Raw genomic sequence first — 17,074 nt, 5'->3', positions numbered from 1 at the left:
ACCTAGTTCCTCTATTTCACACCCAAGTGCGGATACAAGTCATTCAGGGAGCGAAGAGTCTTCACTTCACTTCCTATCGTCTGGTGATTTGTACCAGGGAGATAGTCCATCCCGCCCCTGAGTAACAGGAAGTTTTCCCAGCCAGAATTGGTAGCCCCTTGGTAGTCATGGTCGTAATCGTCGCCAATATGGATACGCCTCCAGCTATCATCTTCCTCGTATGATGGATCTGTAGCCAGCAGGTGCTCCTTGGCCCGAGTTTTGGCTATATCAAATATCCGGGGATGTGGCTTCTCATCTCCAGCCTCGTAGCTTGTCACAATGAAATCAATATCATTCAACTTGATTTTGCCACCAGTGGAAGTTGACGTAGGTCCACGAGGAAGTAATTCTCCGGTATCCGCCCAGGCGCTGCCAACTGATATACCCAGCGAGTTCAAAATAGGAGATATTCTGTCGTCAGAGTTGGAAATGATTCCTACGACGATTCTCTTGATATGGTTGCTGCCAGAACATCCAACTTTCCCCTTCTCTTCCAACTCTCCTTTCCAGGCCTTTAGTCGGCTAAAGAATCCCTCCACATCTTCAAAAGGTGCATACCCTTCTTTGCCCTCGAACCGCTGAAGCAGCTCTGCCACCAACGAGTCAGGGACTTCCTGCCCCGTCATCACTCCTGAACCACCGTTCACCTCAGCTGCTTTCCCCTGAACTCGCGAAAAGCAGTCCCGGATAACATTAGCCCACCACTCTCTCGGGCCGCCGAATCCTGGCGTGTTACGCCCATAATTCGGCCTTGAAGCACTTTCTCGCTTGTACGCAGACTTAAACGCAGCTTGGACTGTTTCTGGAGAGACACTCGAGGATAAAAAGCCAGCAGCTTTAGCAACTTGAGTGTACTGGACTGCGACGTGTTGGCGAGGGTGGAATATCGTGTTGAACGCGTCCAGTGTCAAGAGCAGAGTTGTCGGAGAGCGTTGGCGGAGAGCTGACATTATAGCTGCTCTACCGCTAGTATCGTGAACAGCAAGTTCTAGCTTCAATGCTTACGTAGAAGGCGTTTTATATCCAGCCATATTCTGCTTAAAAGATATCTATACCACTCTATCAGTTCATCTTCATATTTCCCCGTCGGGACTGCTATATATATCGGAGCGGATAAATACTATTGCCGACCTTGCTTATATAACATCCTTGGTCGACCTCAACTTCAACCTTCGAAGGGTTCATGTTTATGGGATGAAGATATGAGGTGAATACAGCGATAAGACGGACGCCGAGGGAGTAAAGCACAGGGCAATAACCATGCCATATGAATGTAAGCGGCGGTGACGCGCTGCTGGACGCACTTTACTGAACTTCCTTCTAGCACACACCAGCTAAAACACATCGAACGCCTGAGGATGAATACCCCGTATCTGCTAGAGGCATTCGCCAGCCGCAGTCAGAATCCCGTACTCCGCGGTTTCTCTTAGGGCCGCCAGCCTCGCAGGGCTCAAATATTCAGTTCGCGTCGACTCCTCGCTTCCTGTTTGGAGGCGGTGGAAGTCAGTCACAGGCTAATGTGTCTGATGATGAGATCAACCAGGATGACCAGGAGGACTATTCCGGTCGAAAAAGGCCAGCACGTCGCCTTGGGCCACCTGTAGCATTTCGTGGGGAGGCAATCCGAGACTCAGATTCAGAATCAATCCGAGATGACGGAAGCATTTCATCTGGCCACGGAGATGATGTAGCTGGTCAAGCAGGGACCAAAAATGACGGGGATGAGGATGAGATGCTGCTCTCTCTTTCACCCGTGGTTCCAAGCGCCAAACGCCGACGGCGGCTCTCCCGATCACCCTCCCCTAAAGAGTCCAGGGCCAGGGTTTCGAAGTTACCTGGGCCTGACAATATAATATCTTCATCGCCGGGGAGTCCGCCTTCAGTCTCGGCCAGTGAACATATGGACCCGCCATCTGACCTACCTGAAGATGAATTTGTTACACCTAGCCGCCGGGAGATGTTCCCTTCGTCAGGAAAGGACACGCAAGGATTATCATCAGCTAGATACGCGCGATTTATCGCCAACCCAAGGCAAGCGGGCCGCCCGACATCGGGGGATCAAGCTTGTTCCCAGGCCCCTGATTACAATGCAACAACAGCTCTAGAATCTACACCACGGCCAAAACCACGCTTCGTTCTTCCATCTACTCCTCATACAGCGCGTAGTGACAAACAAACAGGCCCTATGACCAGCCCAACTCCATGCTCACCATTGGCTCACCGGACAAAGCGAGGCCGTGCAAGCTCCCTGGTAAAGCCAAACTTTGTCCCTAACGGCATGGCTGCGGAAGTTCGAAATTGGATATTCGAGATGGGTGCGAAATGTCAAGTTAACTCTCATTCGCCAACGCCAGGATCGTTGCTGTTTTCTCCAACGCGTCCTACCCAAAGCGAAACGAAACCCGGAGCAAGTCAAGTCAGCTCTCGAGACCCATATCATCTTACTACCAAGGTTGCGTTGGTGAAACACTCGCTACAGCGCTCAGGCGAGGACCAACTGCCTCACACTAAAATCCATGGCATTTCAGCTGGTCACCCAGCACCATTCATATTGGCCACCCTACGTAAAGAGATGCCGGATTCTGGGCATCTCCCTGTTCATAAGATCTTACTCTTTAACACCCCTCTACATGCAACCCCAAGGAATACAGTTCCGGGTTTTATAAGCTTGAAAGGTGGTGATTGCATTGGGATTAGGAAGGGATTGGTTTGGGAGATGGAGATGAATGCATCCCTTCCTATTGGTTTCACGGTGAGAGAAGGTGATTCAGATACAGCTGAAGAAGTATCTCAAACCTGCCTGGTAGGTGTTGAGTGGGATATACTGGACTGAAAATGGTATCGAGATAAATGCCATTATTGAAAATTGATAAAGAATGCTAGAACGTATTAAAACCCCAATACCCAGCCACCAGCCATTGACTCCTGTTAAGTAAGGCGTAAAAAAAAACCAAGAACTATATCCACTTATGCACTAGGGATAATTTTGATCACTCCCATTCACCAGCCCTAGAATCCAACAGTCCACTTAGGCCGCTTCCCATCGTCCTACGCTGGGCAACCATAGTAGAATGGCTAGAACCGCTCTTCAGACCTTTCTTTAGCTGTAGCTCTCTCTCCTTCTCCCGAGCAGCAGCGTAATAATTCACAGCACCCTTCCTACCGCCTTGCACTCCCGCTGACTCCGTAACAACCACCGAAGAGCCAGAGCTAGTCGATGATGAAGAGGATCTGGTAGAGGCAATAGACAGACTTGATGATGATCGTCTTTGCAGGAATGGTGGAAGTTGGAAATCAGGTCCAACACCGTTTGCACCAGAGTGGAAGGCGGGTTTACCCGCAGAGGCTGCATTGGAAGAAGCTTGACGTCGAAGAGCGAGACGATCAACTACTTTCCCTCTTTGACGACGTGGATTGGCATTCTCCTTCGGCCGCTGTGCCGCCTCCCCTCCACTTGCTGGAAGCGGGTCACCATTATCAACAAAATCGGCTTCTTCAATACCCCCGGAGTGATCAGGCTGAGCTGGAACGTCATCCGATGGTATAATACTTGAGGCAGGGGCCTCCAATGAAGAACCCGTGTTAGGGCCATCAAGCAAGAATGATACGGATTCGCGGATCTCGGCAAGTGTCAATGGCTTCTTCATGCTTGCCTTGTGAGCCAGCCGTCGAGATTTCGCGGGTAATCGGTTCAATGCATCGGCAGCAACAGTCTCGAATGGTCGTTTTCTCGAGGCGGAATTACTAGCATCGTCGCCCCCGGTGCCTTGCTGATTGCTATCGTTGCCGTTATTGTTGCTCTCCTGGGAGGCAACATAGTTCTCGCTATCATCCCCTTCTTCAAGGAAATCAGAATCGTTATCAACGTCCATATCCTCGATAGTTCTCATGAAAGCTTGTTTCTTCGGGTCCTCTGCAATTTTGCCAATCTTCTCGTCAGCAAGGAGGGCCTTTCTCATTTTCATAAATTCTCTTCTTTTCGCAGCCCGTCGTCGGCTGATACGCTCATCGTCTGAATCTGATAAATCCAAAGCATCGCCAACACGTTTCCTACGTAATGCTCCGGTAGTGATATCTTTCATGAGTTTGTTGACTTGTAATTCGTCTTGTTCACGTTCATGATGACTGGAAGTTTGTTAGCCTCATAACTAGCCGATGGTATGGTCAGGCTGGGAAATACATACGCATTCATGGCTGCCAGTTCTTTCTCATCCACTACCTCTCCGCTATTATCATTAATCATCTGTCTATCGAACTCATCCTCTAAACCAGAGTCCTCGTCACTCGCGCCTCCGAGCCCCGCATATTCATCATCAGACTCCTCGGCAGCTTCATCAACCATCTCCTTTGCCTTGCTCTTATCCTTGGCAAACGGTTTAGATTCTTTCTTTCGCATTAGTTTGAAGGCGTTCACCTTGGCATGGGGTTCATCATCATCATCAGCATCTGAATCTTGGTGGGCTGGGCCTCGTCTCAGCCGCTTCCTTTCCCTCTTACGAGGGCCAGTTTCATTGGAAGCTACCATAGATGTAGCGACGGTAGATGGGGCAGTTCGAAATCGCTTTTGTTGGTCAAATGGTGACATAACAAAGCCATCGTCCTGTGTTGGGTCTGGAATTTGAGAGTACTCGGTGAAGGTTTTGGTGCTGGGAGAATCAGCTGCTGGTGTACTAGGCTCTGGAAACCCTGCGAATATATCGAGAGTTCCACTCTCCCGGCCTTGGGTTTCATGCGTAAAATCCTGTGAAGGGGAATCAAGCAGCTCGGCAACAGGAAGGTCTATGCCAGGCATCTTGCGTAGTTGTTCCAACGAGTCCTCCTGTGAGTCTTCTTGACTACCGCCCAAGGTTGCGGCGAAGACTTGAGATAGCCCAAGGAGCGGAGTTGTTGGCAATCCAAGGTTGGGAATTTGTGGTTTAGGAGTAGTAGCCACATGCGGGTTGACGGGGCCATCATCTTCATCATCACTAACAACAAGTTTTGACCTATTCCTCCGCCGGACGTCTGGTTTGTTGACTACATCCTCTTCCATTGCCTCGTCATCGTCATCACGGCCCTCAGATTCAGTGCCTTCCTCAGCCTGATCATCGAACAATTCTCCGGGTTGCTGCTCGTTGTCTTGTTCCTCTTCCCTATCTTCGTCATCTAGGCCGTCCTGTGCGTCGTCCAGGTCCTCGGAATCTTCAGCTTCTGAGTTCACTTCGGCGTCGTTGACATATTCTTCTTCCTCGTCACTAGCAATATCGTAGATATCAACGTCGTTAGATTTCTTCGCACGTTTTGAAGCTGCCTTCTCTTGCTTTGCTATTTGATCTGCTTCTTCTCTAGCCTTATCCATCAAATCCTCAACCTCTTCCTCGCCACGAACGCGTTCTTCGGCTGTTTGAATGACAACACCCTTTGCTCTGAGAGCAGCGATTTTCTCCTCTCTTTGCTGCGCAGCTTGTTCTCTAGCCTTCCGGAGCAAAGTTTCGTCGAGCTCTGCGCGTGTCATGGGTTGCTTTTTGTTATTGGATGGTAGATGTGCCAACGCTTTCAACGTGCGTAGTGAGTTTGACAGTTTATGGGCATTTTGGGAGGTGATGTTTTCGAAGAGTGCTAGACGGCGAGCCTTGTGGGGGGATGTGACAATTTCAAGGTCGGAATCGGAATCATGTTTTTGGCATTGGGCAATGGCTTCTCGGGACAATCGAACTTGCACTCGACGGCTAGTCTTATCTATCTTGGGGGCGATGGGTATAGTGGGCGTTATTTCCTTCAAGGGTTGCTGGGATTGTTCTAGTTGAGGTGCTTGGGGTTCATCTAAAGCAACGAACAGAGCATCTATGGTCGGAAACTCCATATCCTCCTCCAATATCCCCTCCATTGTCCCGCTTGTTCCCTCCACAGATGGTTTATCACCATGTTTCTCTTGATAGGCCTCTCGAACTGGAGAAGTTGGAGGAGTCGAATGCGGGCCCTCCGCATCCGATGTCTGGATAGGGGTATCATTTATAGAACCACTATTAGAAGTGGCTGAAGTTTTTTTCTGGTTGAATCTGGTTAGGAAGCTATCAATCGATATCTTCTTCTTAGTTGTAGCCTCATGTGCCAATTGCATATTGCGCGCCATTCGTTGTGTCTCACGGTTGATGTCGAGCATTGCCTTCTTACTCGCTTTTCTCGCAGGCCGTGATTGTTGGGTTAACCTTTTAACCGCTTCGTCATCTTCTTCTTCATCATCGTCCTCTACTCCCTCTTCGCTGTCCAGCTCCATGGCCCGTTGTGTCTTCTCCCTTTCTTTTTCGAGCGATTGCTTCTCTTGCTGTTCAAGCTTTCTTCGCTTCTCATCGACAAGGGCTTGAAGACGAGAGATAGGCGGTGTGGCTTCTGATATACTTACACCGCGCTGAGCTGTCTTGTCCGCGGGACTTGATGAGCCCATTGGCACAAACAACGGTGATGGTGATCTTTCTGAACCGTTACTCTGCGGAGTACTAGGGGATGATAATTCTGTTGCTCGCGTTGGCTTTCGTCCTCTCCTACCAAATGCAAGGACGTCCCCATTATCTGAATCTGATCCCTGTGGCCGGTCCGATATTTCATTCAGTGCAGATAGGTCGACTGCCTGTCTTCCAGGTATTGGCTTCTTTTTGTTCTCAGATACCGGTGATTTTTGTGAAGACATAGCAGCATGCATTCTAGCTGCTAATCGACCGCGTGGTGCAACCGGCAAATCTTCGTCCCGATCCTCCTCACTGTCATCATCATCATCCATTCGAGCATGGCGCTGCGTGGTCGGTCGTGCGCTAGGTTTCGGTATAGAACGATCAGACTCTGAATCACTATCGAATGCCGCAAGCATAGCCTTGATTTTCCGTCCTGGAGTCATGATAGCTGGAGAGCTACCATTGTGGACCGGTGAACCGCCAGTGCTTTTTGGGGTACTTGGAGTGCGGGAGCGCGTCGAGCGCGGCGAAGCGGTAGCCATACTCGTGGCTAGAGATATAAACTATGGTAGATTCATATATGTCAAGTTCACTGGAGCAAGCCTATGCTGTGCTAAAGATATATCAACTTCAAGAGAAGACGCTGGAGAACATCTCACTGCGTGACGCGGGAGTTCCATGGAGGCTCGTAGATATGCATCTCGAATATCCAATTTGGCGTGTCGACGCGACCAGCCAATCAGCGACGCGTTTAAGATGACTAACGCGACTACTCACGTGTATATACGGAAATATAAATATCCGATATAATGTTACTAAGCATAACGATGCAAACAGTGTAAAATTAACAAACATAGCAAACAGCTGCTAACATCGTGAAGTTCTTGTAATAATGGTGATAGTAGGTTGTAGTAATGGCGATAGTAAGGGGAATAGAGTGAGAATTAGGGAACTGCACGCTTGTCATTACTATAGATTCTAATAAAAGTACATTAAGGGTTCAGTTCATAGGGTCAATCCAGGATATAGGGTCATGAAGCTTCCATCAATCCGAGCCCCTGAAATTGCCCTTGAAGCCTATTGTCGGCTCGCACGAGGCAAACATTGGTATTTGTTCCTTGACCCCGGGAGAAACAGTAGCACATTTAGCTTCCAGCACTCCAAGGTCTTCCTTCATAACAGCAGTTGCCTTATCGCCATAGTGGAGTTGATAGAAATCTGCGTTGTTCTTGCGGATAGACTCTGTAATGGTTCGCAGGGCCTCTGCTTCAAACTTTGCCTTCTCTTCGGCCTTGCTGCCTGTCGTAGTTTGCGACTCAACCTTTTGCTTCTTATCCTGGTGCTGCTCTGAGCCCTCTGATGTTTTATTACTCGCATCGTCGATCATCTTTTGCCGTCTTTCTTTGGACGCTAGATACTTGAGCGAGTGGCTTAGCCCCTGATGACTGGCTGGAACCACATCGAGCGGTGGGACACCGAAGAAAAGAACACGGCCTTTGTCATCTTTTTGGAACTGATCGCGTATTTCCTTTGGGATTGATTGGTCTAGCCCGCCACGTAGATGGAATGTTTCTACACTCCGTGGCGCATTGGGGTTGTAGATAGGTGGCGGTATGGGTGCTTGAGGGAGGCGACTCCCTTGGTATGAAGGGAAATTATGTGGTACAGAGTAAGGTTGTGCTGGTTGAGGGACTTGGTACGGAGGTTGCGGCGTTTGTGGGAGAACCGGGGGTGGCCGACCGGGGTGGCCAACTGGGAACATGGGTATGTTCGGGGGTGCTGGGTGATATGGGTGAGGCCTACCTGGCATCATTGGTGGCTGGGGAGTGGCAGCGAGATGGGGAGGATGGGGTAGACGGCCGGGAAGAGGTGGGATGGAATTGTTACGCATATGATCCTGACCGGGCATGTGTTGAAGAGGGGGCTGAGGCTGAGGCAAGGGTGGCTGTCTATTCGGCATTGCTAGAGGTGTAGGGGGTTGAAGCTGTGGTGGTGGAGGAGATGGTGTTGGTTCGGGAGGAGGAGATTCCTAAAATTATCCTGATCAGTATTTCATTTGCGCAATGAAGGGGTTTTTAGTCGGTATGGATTACTCACGTTTTCGTCACGCGGCCGGCAGTGGACAGCTCCAACGATGGGCGGTGCATTCTCAGCACCCCAAGTCGGCTTTGGGAGATCATCCGTCTCTTTGGCATCGTCCTTAAGTAGATGTCTGATAGGGCTCGGTATCTTCTTGATTTTCCTAGGCGCATCGAAAAGGTCCATCTCGTAGTCCTTTTCCCGCACTTCATCAGGCAGACAACTAGCCCATGTTTTGATCTTGTTCAGTTTGTGCTTTTCTTCATTGTATCTGGCTTCGCAAACGTAAACCTCCTTATTGTGTGCAAGTCCTCGTGGGCGCCCGCGATTGTAGCGTGTAAAGAACATGACAAAACACCTGTCGACCACCTCATCGATCCGATGATCTCGATACTGGCCGGTCTTCACGACCTCGTTCGGAAAGAAATGTTTCTCAAAATGATGAATGGTTTGCTCCGGTCGGTAGTACCAGCAGGCATTTACCCATTTCTCGCCTTCGGAATCCTGCCAGGTTCGATACAGCTGAGCAACAATAGGCTTTGTGGCATCGTTTGGATTCTGAATGTGAACCCAGTCACCAACCCGCCAGATCTCATCCTTGTACGAAATCCCGTTTGGTAAAGGCAGACGCCCATCCTCCATCAAGTATTCGCTATCCGGCTTGTTCTTCTCCTGCTCTGCAAGCCTATGCGCTTCTCGATGCAGGTCATCAGCATCTCTGTATATTTGACTCTCGGGGAGATTGTATACTCTCGCGTTGTTGAACATGACGTCGACATCCCTCATAAAGTGGTCGACAGAGTTGTACTTCTTCCTCTTAGACTTCCTCTTGATAAGGTCTATAGCCAGCGGCTCCTTTATTTCCACATAATAATCCGGATATGCAGCTTTATCAGGCAAGCGCTCGAAATGCCGAACTTTCAGCTGTCCGCTGTTGTCCTTAAGTTTACGGATTCCCTTGAGAACAGCCTTGATTCTCGCTTCCATTGGTGTGTCGACGCGCGGGGGCCGGCCACGCTTCTTGCGAGCGTCCAGATCAGTACCCTTTTGGAGGTCATCCTTCGCTCCACTTTCTCGTTTGGAGTTGCCGCGGGGTCCACGTTTACGTTTCCGTCGGGCACCATCTTCGTCCGAATCATCAGCTTCTTCGTCGTCCTCGTCCTCCTCTTCGTCTTCCTCCTCCTCTTCAACCGGGAGGGGATCTGCTTCTGGGATTTCCCCAAGATCGGGGAGCTCGGCTATTTCAGCGGTAATAATATCCTGTTCCGCAAGCTTTCGAAATTCGGTTGTCATAACGTCCTGGAAAGAGAAAAAAGCCGGGATATTAGCAGTGCTTTGAGATTGGTATCCCTGAAGAAGGCAACATACTTTGATAACGAGCGCATCCTCATACGCCATCGACTTTGGACGATTATATGTTTGCGCATTATGCGGGATCTAAGAAGACGTTCCGTTAATACTATCCATTATGGACAATTCGCATGAGTCCGTCTGCTTAGGATAGCCTTACCAAAGCACAGTCCCTAACGAAGTCTGCAAATTGGACATAAGACTTGTTCTTGATTTTCTGCTTCAGCACGCTAAGGGCCATTGGTTCCTTAATCACATCGTAATAGTCTGGCACATTGCGCTTATTGACGCTCCGCTGGAAGAGCTTCGAAGGGTCGTGGCCACTATCCAGTCATGTCAGTACATTAATGAGGTAAAATGGGTATATATCAGATCGCATAGCATACTCTTGCTCCCTATAGTTGTATATAGTCGTAAGAACATCTGACATTGCCTTCCATTGCACGTCAGTAACTTGGCTGACAGGCGCATCTGTCGGCTTCGAGGTCTCGATGGATTCAACGATCCCGGAGTTAGCTGCCGCCGGTTCTTGCGCGGCCGCCCGTAGCTGTTTCTCGATGCCAAGTGCACCGCCAGAGCTATCTTCCGCCATGACTGGGGGGGTTTGCAGTTGTTCTGGAGCCAACGATGACGACTAGAGAAGAAGGGAGATAGCTTCAGTTTTGCGACCGCCAACAACATTGAAGGAAGCTTGGTGGATCGCGCTTTTTTTCCGCGTTCTGGTGATGTCATGTGACATACCTCGGAGTTATGTTTATCCGATAACTGGAAATCGGCAATAAGGAAACATCCTGGAGCAGAACAATTCGATATAACGAGCGATATACCATAACTGTTGCTGGCACGTATATGCATCTTGCTAGAGCGTCCTGCGTCGTTTGTTAGGCTTGGCTGTACCATATATATTGCCAGCATGAGGCTCCGTGTCCGCGGCCCTGGTGGCCAGTCCACCATTACACTAGAGGACACTGCTACAGTCGAGGATCTTCTCCGAAATATCAGCCAAGCAACATCGTTATCATCGTACGATGTGAAATATGGATACCCCCCACAACCCCTCGCTCTGGGCCAGCTTGACGCTCAAACAAAGGTCACTGATATCGGCGTCAACCTTAACGGGGAACAACTCATAGTGAGCCAGCGGGACGATATCAAGGAACCCGAGGACAAACCATCATCATCATTAGAACATCGGCAATCAGAGTCACAAACGGGTAAACAGACGTCAAAACCCCTTTCTCTTACCAAGAAAAAGAACAGTATAGAGAACGATGCTCCAGAAATACCCTCTCCCGAGCATGGGGGAACCATTGTTCTCCGGATTATGCCTGATGACAACTCGTGTCTCTTCCGCGCGGTTGGCAGCGCCGTCATAGGCGCAATGGATGCTATGACCGAGTTAAGATCCATCATCGCGCAAAGTATTCAGGAACAGCCGGAATTTTACACCGCAGCGGTCCTGGAGAAGTCTCCAGACGACTATTGTCGGTGGATCCAAACCGAGGACGCTTGGGGTGGTGGAATTGAACTCGGCATTTTAAGCAAGCATTTCGAGATCGAGATATGTTCGATCGATGTGCAAACCCTGCGGATAGATCGGTTCAACGAAGGTTGCCCCACACGCTGTGTTGTGGTCTACTCGGGCATACACTACGACACAGTCGCCCTGTCTCCATCGGACGAGCCATATACTCATGCTTATGCGCCGCCGGAGTTTGACACCAAGATATTTGATTCCTCAGACCCAGTGATTCTAGAAAAAGCGACGGAGCTATGCCAGATCTTGAAGGAGAAACACTACTATACCGACACGTCCAACTTCCAGTTGAAGTGCAATGTTTGTGGAGGGCTGTTTAAAGGAGAGAAAGGGGCCACCAGCCACGCATCTGAGACCGGCCACTATGACTTTGGAGAGGCAGGCTGATGCCAGTTTAGTCTTTGATTCTACCCCTTAGGATAAACTTCAATCCATTCCACGAGTACATATATCATTGGCAGGCAGTTATTCAGAGTTATACGATTTATATTGAAGTCAGTGGCAGTAAACCTGGGCTACTCACCCATTATATACAGCTAGTCAAATCGTAGCTTGTATTCTGGAGTCTCCCAACCTGTGTAGCCATATTTACTTAATGTAGGTATACCCTACCCAAATCACGGTGGTAGGCCATCTTTTTGGCCAGCGGCCAGCCAGCGTACATACTCATGCTAATCCACAACCACGCTACGCAAATTCATCAAGTATATCATAGATAGAAACAAATTTATGGCGATATGGTAGCGCGCTAGCCTAGCTCTCACCTTACCTTGGCCGCAGCTAGACTCTCCCCCGTACTCGATGTATGTTCCCCCCAATTTTATACATTAAACACTATCGTACATACCTTAAAACAGCAACACCCGCACAAAGCCAACCATGACTGCCAAAAATGTGACACACATGGCGCCAATCGTCTCTCTACCAACTGACACACCAATCTCGGTTCTCTTTCGAGGGCATATGTATGGAGATTTTGTTGGCAGTTCAGTGAGATTGTCAGGCCATGAGCCGGCCGTGCAAGAGACGGTAGCCATCATGACACTCGAAACGCGACTTGCAAGTGCAGCGTCGATTTTGAAAAGATTTGACTGGACTGGTAGAGGGGAGGCAAACGAATGACAGACTCCACCGGTCGAATTTATTGAGTCCCCCCCATAGCCGAGTGAGACTAACGGTTTGGAATAAGGGCCAGCTACCAAGATATCAGGTACCTTCCCGTCAAGGCGGAGCTTGAACCGTGTAGTTCCTAGGTGATCATATTCTCTAACATAGTCAGGACGTGTTATGTTGTTGTAGCAGTCGTATTTAACTCCAATTCCGTAGGTGAGTTCAAGGGTGCCAACGGTCGAGTTCAAAATTTGGTCGCTTGAGTTGAGGAGCAGAAATTCGTCTGGATATGGTGCTACCTGGTAAACACCACCGTAGGCCTCGACCCCTGGATGACCTGTATATGGCGCGGGTTCCACCATCTTAAGACTCCACCAGAGGTTGATGTCTCTCGCTGCAATTGCACTGAGATTTTTAGCGGCGTATATGATCGGGAAAGGATAAACCGGCTTGTAGACCCCGTTGTCTTCAGGGAATATCAGGTCAACCTGGATACCCTGCGGTTCGTAAAGACATGCACCGAAGCAAAAGAAGAGAAAATGGAGTAGCAGTAAGCTCGACATGATTATAGATGCGTTGTCAATCGTGGAACTGTAGAATCGTAGAACTGTGATTAGAATGTGGATGTGAACGTGTAGGCACTGCTATTAGAATCTGTTTCATTTACGGAGTATAAAGGGGGAAGCGAGGCCAGAGCTCCTTGCTATCACGCGGGGCGATATCAGGATGTGTGCGAGAGTAGGGGTCAGAACTGATATCTGGGGTGCCTCAGGGGCGTTCACTCTCCATACGCCCAGACTCCCCACGGAGCATTTAACGCAACAAAAGTAACTGTTAGGCTACGCGCGGTCATCGAGCCTAGTGTCTTCCCTGTCGTGTCTCACTTGGTTTTCCGGGGAATTGGATCAGGCCCTTGATGGTGCCTGGATGGAGGTGTGACTGCGCCGTAGTTACATATCTCATGCATATGGTCGTATTCTCCCAGCTCAGCCTGCTTGAGCCTCGCTTGCCAGGACCAATAAAATAGCCTGCTGGCACATCTTTAGATTAATAGCACTGGACTCTATGCATCGGCCAGGGTTGATTGGTATATCTCCTTGTCATATAAGGGGAAAGTCAAGTCCCGTGATGACGCGGCAAGAAGGTTCCAAGGTTGCGAGAAGCGCGAACCTTGCCGATCACTTCAACGTCCAACAAAAAGAAACGCACCAGGACTCGCCGTCGCGATGACAGCACTGCTCGCTGCACTCAATTCTCCTGCTCAGAGAGTATTTATATTCTCAAGGTTAGCATATCGGGCTGCCACATCGGAGTTTTTCTTTTTTTTTCCTTCTTTTCCTTCTTTTCTTTCTTTTTTCATGTCTTTTTATGGAAGGTGGTTCACGCTTCGGCTCTCCATAATTATATGCCTATACACCCTAAAAAAGCCTATGTCTACAGTCGCATTGCAAATGTGAATGCCTTCCCCAGTCTTTTTTGACTTGTTATATAAATGTAGCTGACCTGACAATGACTTGCCAGCCAACTAATCAAGCCTTTGAGCGTCGGATGGCAGCCTTTGGAAGGTGGAAGCGATGCCGTGTCCTTGTCGTCGGGCACATCGGCTGTTTTCAGTGTCATTTTGGCGCTTGCGAAATCCGGAGATAATGTGATTGCATCCAACAATATCTACAACGGCTCATTCTACCAATTTCGTGTGCTTCTTCCCAAATTGGGGATCGAATGTGCGATATTAATGACGTGGCAATGGTTGAACAGCTCATTGACGAAAAAACCAAGCTGATTTTCACGGAGTCTCTGGGGAACCCCAACTATGCTGTGCCAGATTTTGAGTCTCTGGCGAAGATAACACATAAGGCACAACTGCCTCTCGTTGTCGATGCCACCTTCACGGCGGGAGGGTGTTTCTGCCAGCCAGCCTCCCGGGGTGCCGACATTATCATCCACTCTGCAACCAAATGGATCAGTGGTAGTGGCACAAGCCTCGGCGCCGTAGTCATCGAGGCAGGACAGTCCGATTGGCAGGCCAACGCTGCGAAATTTCCGGAGCTTCATGGCCTGCGACCCGGACGCGAGGGCTGCGATGCTGACCTGTATACACGCCTGGGCCGTCGCGCTTTCATCGAGTTCCTCCGATGGGACACACTGCGGGATACTGGATCTTGCCTAAGCCCATTCGCTGCCCAACAGCTCTTCGCTGGTGTCGAATCCATGTCTTTGCGTTGCGCCCGTCAAGCTGCTAACACCGCTGCTCTGGCCGTCTGGCTGCGTGACCACCCGCGAGTCGCCTGGGTGCGGTATCTCGGCTTTGAAGATCACCCGTATCACCAACTAGCATGCAAGTATTTCCGTAATGGATTCGGCACTGTTCTTACCTTTGGTCTCAAGGGCGGCTCCGCTGAGGGCTTTAGGCTGATGGACGCCTTCAAACTTATCATTAACGCAACCCACGTTAGCGACCCCAAAACCATCATTGGCCATCACTGGTCGACCACGCACAAGCAGTGTACGCCGGACAAGACTGCGGCCATGGGAGTTTTCGACGACCTATTTCGCCTATCTTTGGGGATAGAGGATATACGAGATCTTACACTTTGAACAGGCATTTGAGGTGGCTCAGCGCACATAGAGAATTGCGTGGTCGTACACTGTTTTGAGAATGAATTTCGACAGCTACCTGAGCTTCTGAGATGCATCCTTGTTCATAGCTTAATTATCTCACATATAAATGGTACAATTTAGCCTCTAATTGGTAAATTCAACAACGGCTCCGCTCCTCCCATGCGCGCTGCAGCCTAAATGACTTTGGAAACCATTCCGGTTCTTTCCCAGTCGTCATCATCTCTACTAAAGCCTCGGCACAACGAAAGGCCATAGCCACTGTAATTCCAGGTCAGTAATTTCACGACTTAAATAAGGCAAATAGTAAGAAACGTACTGCCATGTCCATTCATACCCACAGACATCCACAATCCATTCTGGCCCGGGGATTCACCGACAAGAGGGAACGTGTCGGGTGTGTAGCAGGTGATACCCGACCAGTCTCTGACAACACGACCGTCGTCACCCCACGCCTCGGGACTAAAGAACTGGGAAGGCGCACGGTGGAGATAGTTGGCAATGTCCGGATTTACTATGGCATCATTCGTGGTGTCACGATCACCAGTCTTGGAGTGACTTCTGCCGCCACCGTAGATGAGAAGGTGGTCTTGAGCATGGTACATGAGGTAGTCACCGCTGCCGGCGTCATTAAGCCCTGCACTACCGCGCAATAGTGCTTCTGGGTCATCTAGCACATTGTTTCCAGGCCTCAAGGCAGTAATCTGGCTCCTTGCGGGTGTCAGGAAGCCCGTAGCAGCCAGGCCACGGTGTAGGGGATTCGTGTAGCCATTGGTGGCAAGGACGACTCGGTTTGCATGGACGGTGCCCCTGTCCGTGTTGACGAGCCAACCGTCCCCTTGTGCGTGCGCAGTAATGTCAAGTGCTGTCGTTGTGGTTTGCAGATTGAGACCCTTCTCCAAGCTGAGCTCCAGCATCCGGCATACCAGACGATACGGGTTCTGGGTATGGGCGGGCCAAGTAATGGCTCCAACAATGGCAGGCATTCCCATATGTTTCCTGGCCTCTTGTCCATGCAAGACTCTACGACGAATCGAGGGCGCAAGATCGGGCTTCCGCCGTTTAACCTCATCTCGGGCCTCAAGGAGATCCAACACAGCTGCCCACTTCTCCTGAGTGACATAGACATCCGCTGTTTCAACATTGGCAAACTCGCAATCAACATGGTGGTCGCGCACAAAATCCGCAATGTCCTGGACATTGGCCTCCTCGAACCTCTCGAACTTGAGCGCCTCGTCTTCGCCTAGGGCCTGGACATAACGGCTATAGTTAAGCCAAAACCCAGCCCGACAGTGGCCTCCGTTACGGCCCGAAGCGCCCGAGGCCGATGTGCGGGCCTCGAGCATAAGAATCGAGAGGCCAGCATTGCGTGTTAGGAGTTTGTGTGCTATGGCCGCGCCGGAGATACCTGAGCCCACGATAATATAGTCGAATTTATTGGACGTTGGCAGGGCTGATGTTGTTCGGTGGTTTGCGATATTGTGCGGAGGCACTTGCCAGTAGGATACCGTGGGATTTGGGTGGGGGAACCCAGGGAGACTTTCACCGCCGCCCATGATGGATGGAGGTGGATTAGATAGTGTGAGATACAAAGAGCTTATAATAACATCGGGTAAACACTCCTACTTATCAAAAACCCCAATTTATTACTAAGTGAATGACAGGTCGATGAGCAGGCTGATGAGTATGTTGGTGCCTAGGGGGTAACTAGGTCGATTTGATGTTATATACAATATTAGTTAGGCTCAATGTATCGGCCTACTCATCGGCCTACTTATCAACGTTAGCAGACTCGTTGCCGATTTCCCAATATACTTAACGGACATGCAGAGCTTCCAGTTTTAGGATAAATGCAATTATTATATTAGCACGATCCTCATCCTATGCCGCTGTCCCTATCTCGTGGTTT

At 49.8% G+C, this 17,074-nt stretch overlaps 8 protein-coding genes across 8 annotated transcripts; 3 read left to right on the top strand and 5 right to left on the bottom strand.

Moving 5' to 3' along the window:
* Window positions 1–11: 11 nt before the first annotated feature.
* Window positions 12–992, bottom strand: GIQ15_06905 (uncharacterized protein; the record flags this gene model as incomplete). The annotated part of the gene is made up of 1 exon (XM_033554322.1): window positions 12–992. The coding sequence occupies one exon, from the start codon at window positions 990–992 to the stop codon at window positions 12–14; it is 981 nt and encodes a 326-aa protein (XP_033403837.1).
* Window positions 993–1,309: 317 nt separating this feature from the next.
* On the top strand, window positions 1,310–2,875 carry GIQ15_06904 (uncharacterized protein; the record flags this gene model as incomplete). The annotated part of the gene is made up of 2 exons (XM_033554321.1): window positions 1,310–1,315; window positions 1,367–2,875. 2 exons carry the CDS (start codon window positions 1,310–1,312, stop codon window positions 2,873–2,875), a joined length of 1,515 nt encoding a protein of 504 aa, XP_033403836.1.
* Window positions 2,876–3,032: 157 nt separating this feature from the next.
* GIQ15_06903 (uncharacterized protein) lies at window positions 3,033–7,012 on the bottom strand (the record flags this gene model as incomplete). Its single annotated transcript, XM_033554320.1, has 2 exons — window positions 3,033–4,167; window positions 4,227–7,012. The coding sequence occupies 2 exons, from the start codon at window positions 7,010–7,012 to the stop codon at window positions 3,033–3,035; spliced, it is 3,921 nt and encodes a 1,306-aa protein (XP_033403835.1).
* A 503-nt stretch (window positions 7,013–7,515) lies between these two features.
* Window positions 7,516–10,491, bottom strand: GIQ15_06902 (chromatin structure-remodeling complex protein RSC1; the record flags this gene model as incomplete). Its single annotated transcript, XM_033554319.1, has 5 exons — window positions 7,516–8,499; window positions 8,568–9,848; window positions 9,918–9,986; window positions 10,060–10,222; window positions 10,286–10,491. The coding sequence occupies 5 exons, from the start codon at window positions 10,489–10,491 to the stop codon at window positions 7,516–7,518; spliced, it is 2,703 nt and encodes a 900-aa protein (XP_033403834.1).
* A 321-nt stretch (window positions 10,492–10,812) lies between these two features.
* Window positions 10,813–11,823, top strand: GIQ15_06901 (uncharacterized protein; the record flags this gene model as incomplete). The annotated part of the gene is made up of 1 exon (XM_033554318.1): window positions 10,813–11,823. The coding sequence occupies one exon, from the start codon at window positions 10,813–10,815 to the stop codon at window positions 11,821–11,823; it is 1,011 nt and encodes a 336-aa protein (XP_033403833.1).
* A 461-nt stretch (window positions 11,824–12,284) lies between these two features.
* GIQ15_06900 (uncharacterized protein) lies at window positions 12,285–13,109 on the bottom strand (the record flags this gene model as incomplete). Its single annotated transcript, XM_033554317.1, has 1 exon — window positions 12,285–13,109. One exon carries the CDS (start codon window positions 13,107–13,109, stop codon window positions 12,285–12,287), a length of 825 nt encoding a protein of 274 aa, XP_033403832.1.
* A 1,159-nt stretch (window positions 13,110–14,268) lies between these two features.
* Window positions 14,269–15,144, top strand: GIQ15_06899 (O-acetylhomoserine (thiol)-lyase; the record flags this gene model as incomplete). Its single annotated transcript, XM_033554316.1, has 1 exon — window positions 14,269–15,144. The coding sequence occupies one exon, from the start codon at window positions 14,269–14,271 to the stop codon at window positions 15,142–15,144; it is 876 nt and encodes a 291-aa protein (XP_033403831.1).
* Window positions 15,145–15,304: 160 nt separating this feature from the next.
* On the bottom strand, window positions 15,305–16,721 carry GIQ15_06898 (uncharacterized protein; the record flags this gene model as incomplete). Its single annotated transcript, XM_033554315.1, has 2 exons — window positions 15,305–15,426; window positions 15,485–16,721. The coding sequence occupies 2 exons, from the start codon at window positions 16,719–16,721 to the stop codon at window positions 15,305–15,307; spliced, it is 1,359 nt and encodes a 452-aa protein (XP_033403830.1).
* Window positions 16,722–17,074: the final 353 nt, after the last annotated feature.

Source organism: Arthroderma uncinatum (assembly GCF_011692745.1).
Source record: "Arthroderma uncinatum strain CBS 119779 chromosome Unknown scaffold5, whole genome shotgun sequence".
Classification (NCBI taxonomy): Eukaryota; Fungi; Ascomycota; class Eurotiomycetes; order Onygenales; family Arthrodermataceae; genus Arthroderma; species Arthroderma uncinatum.
The sequence above is the reverse complement of the archived record's forward strand: the minus strand, read 5'-3'. Positions and strand labels throughout refer to the sequence as shown.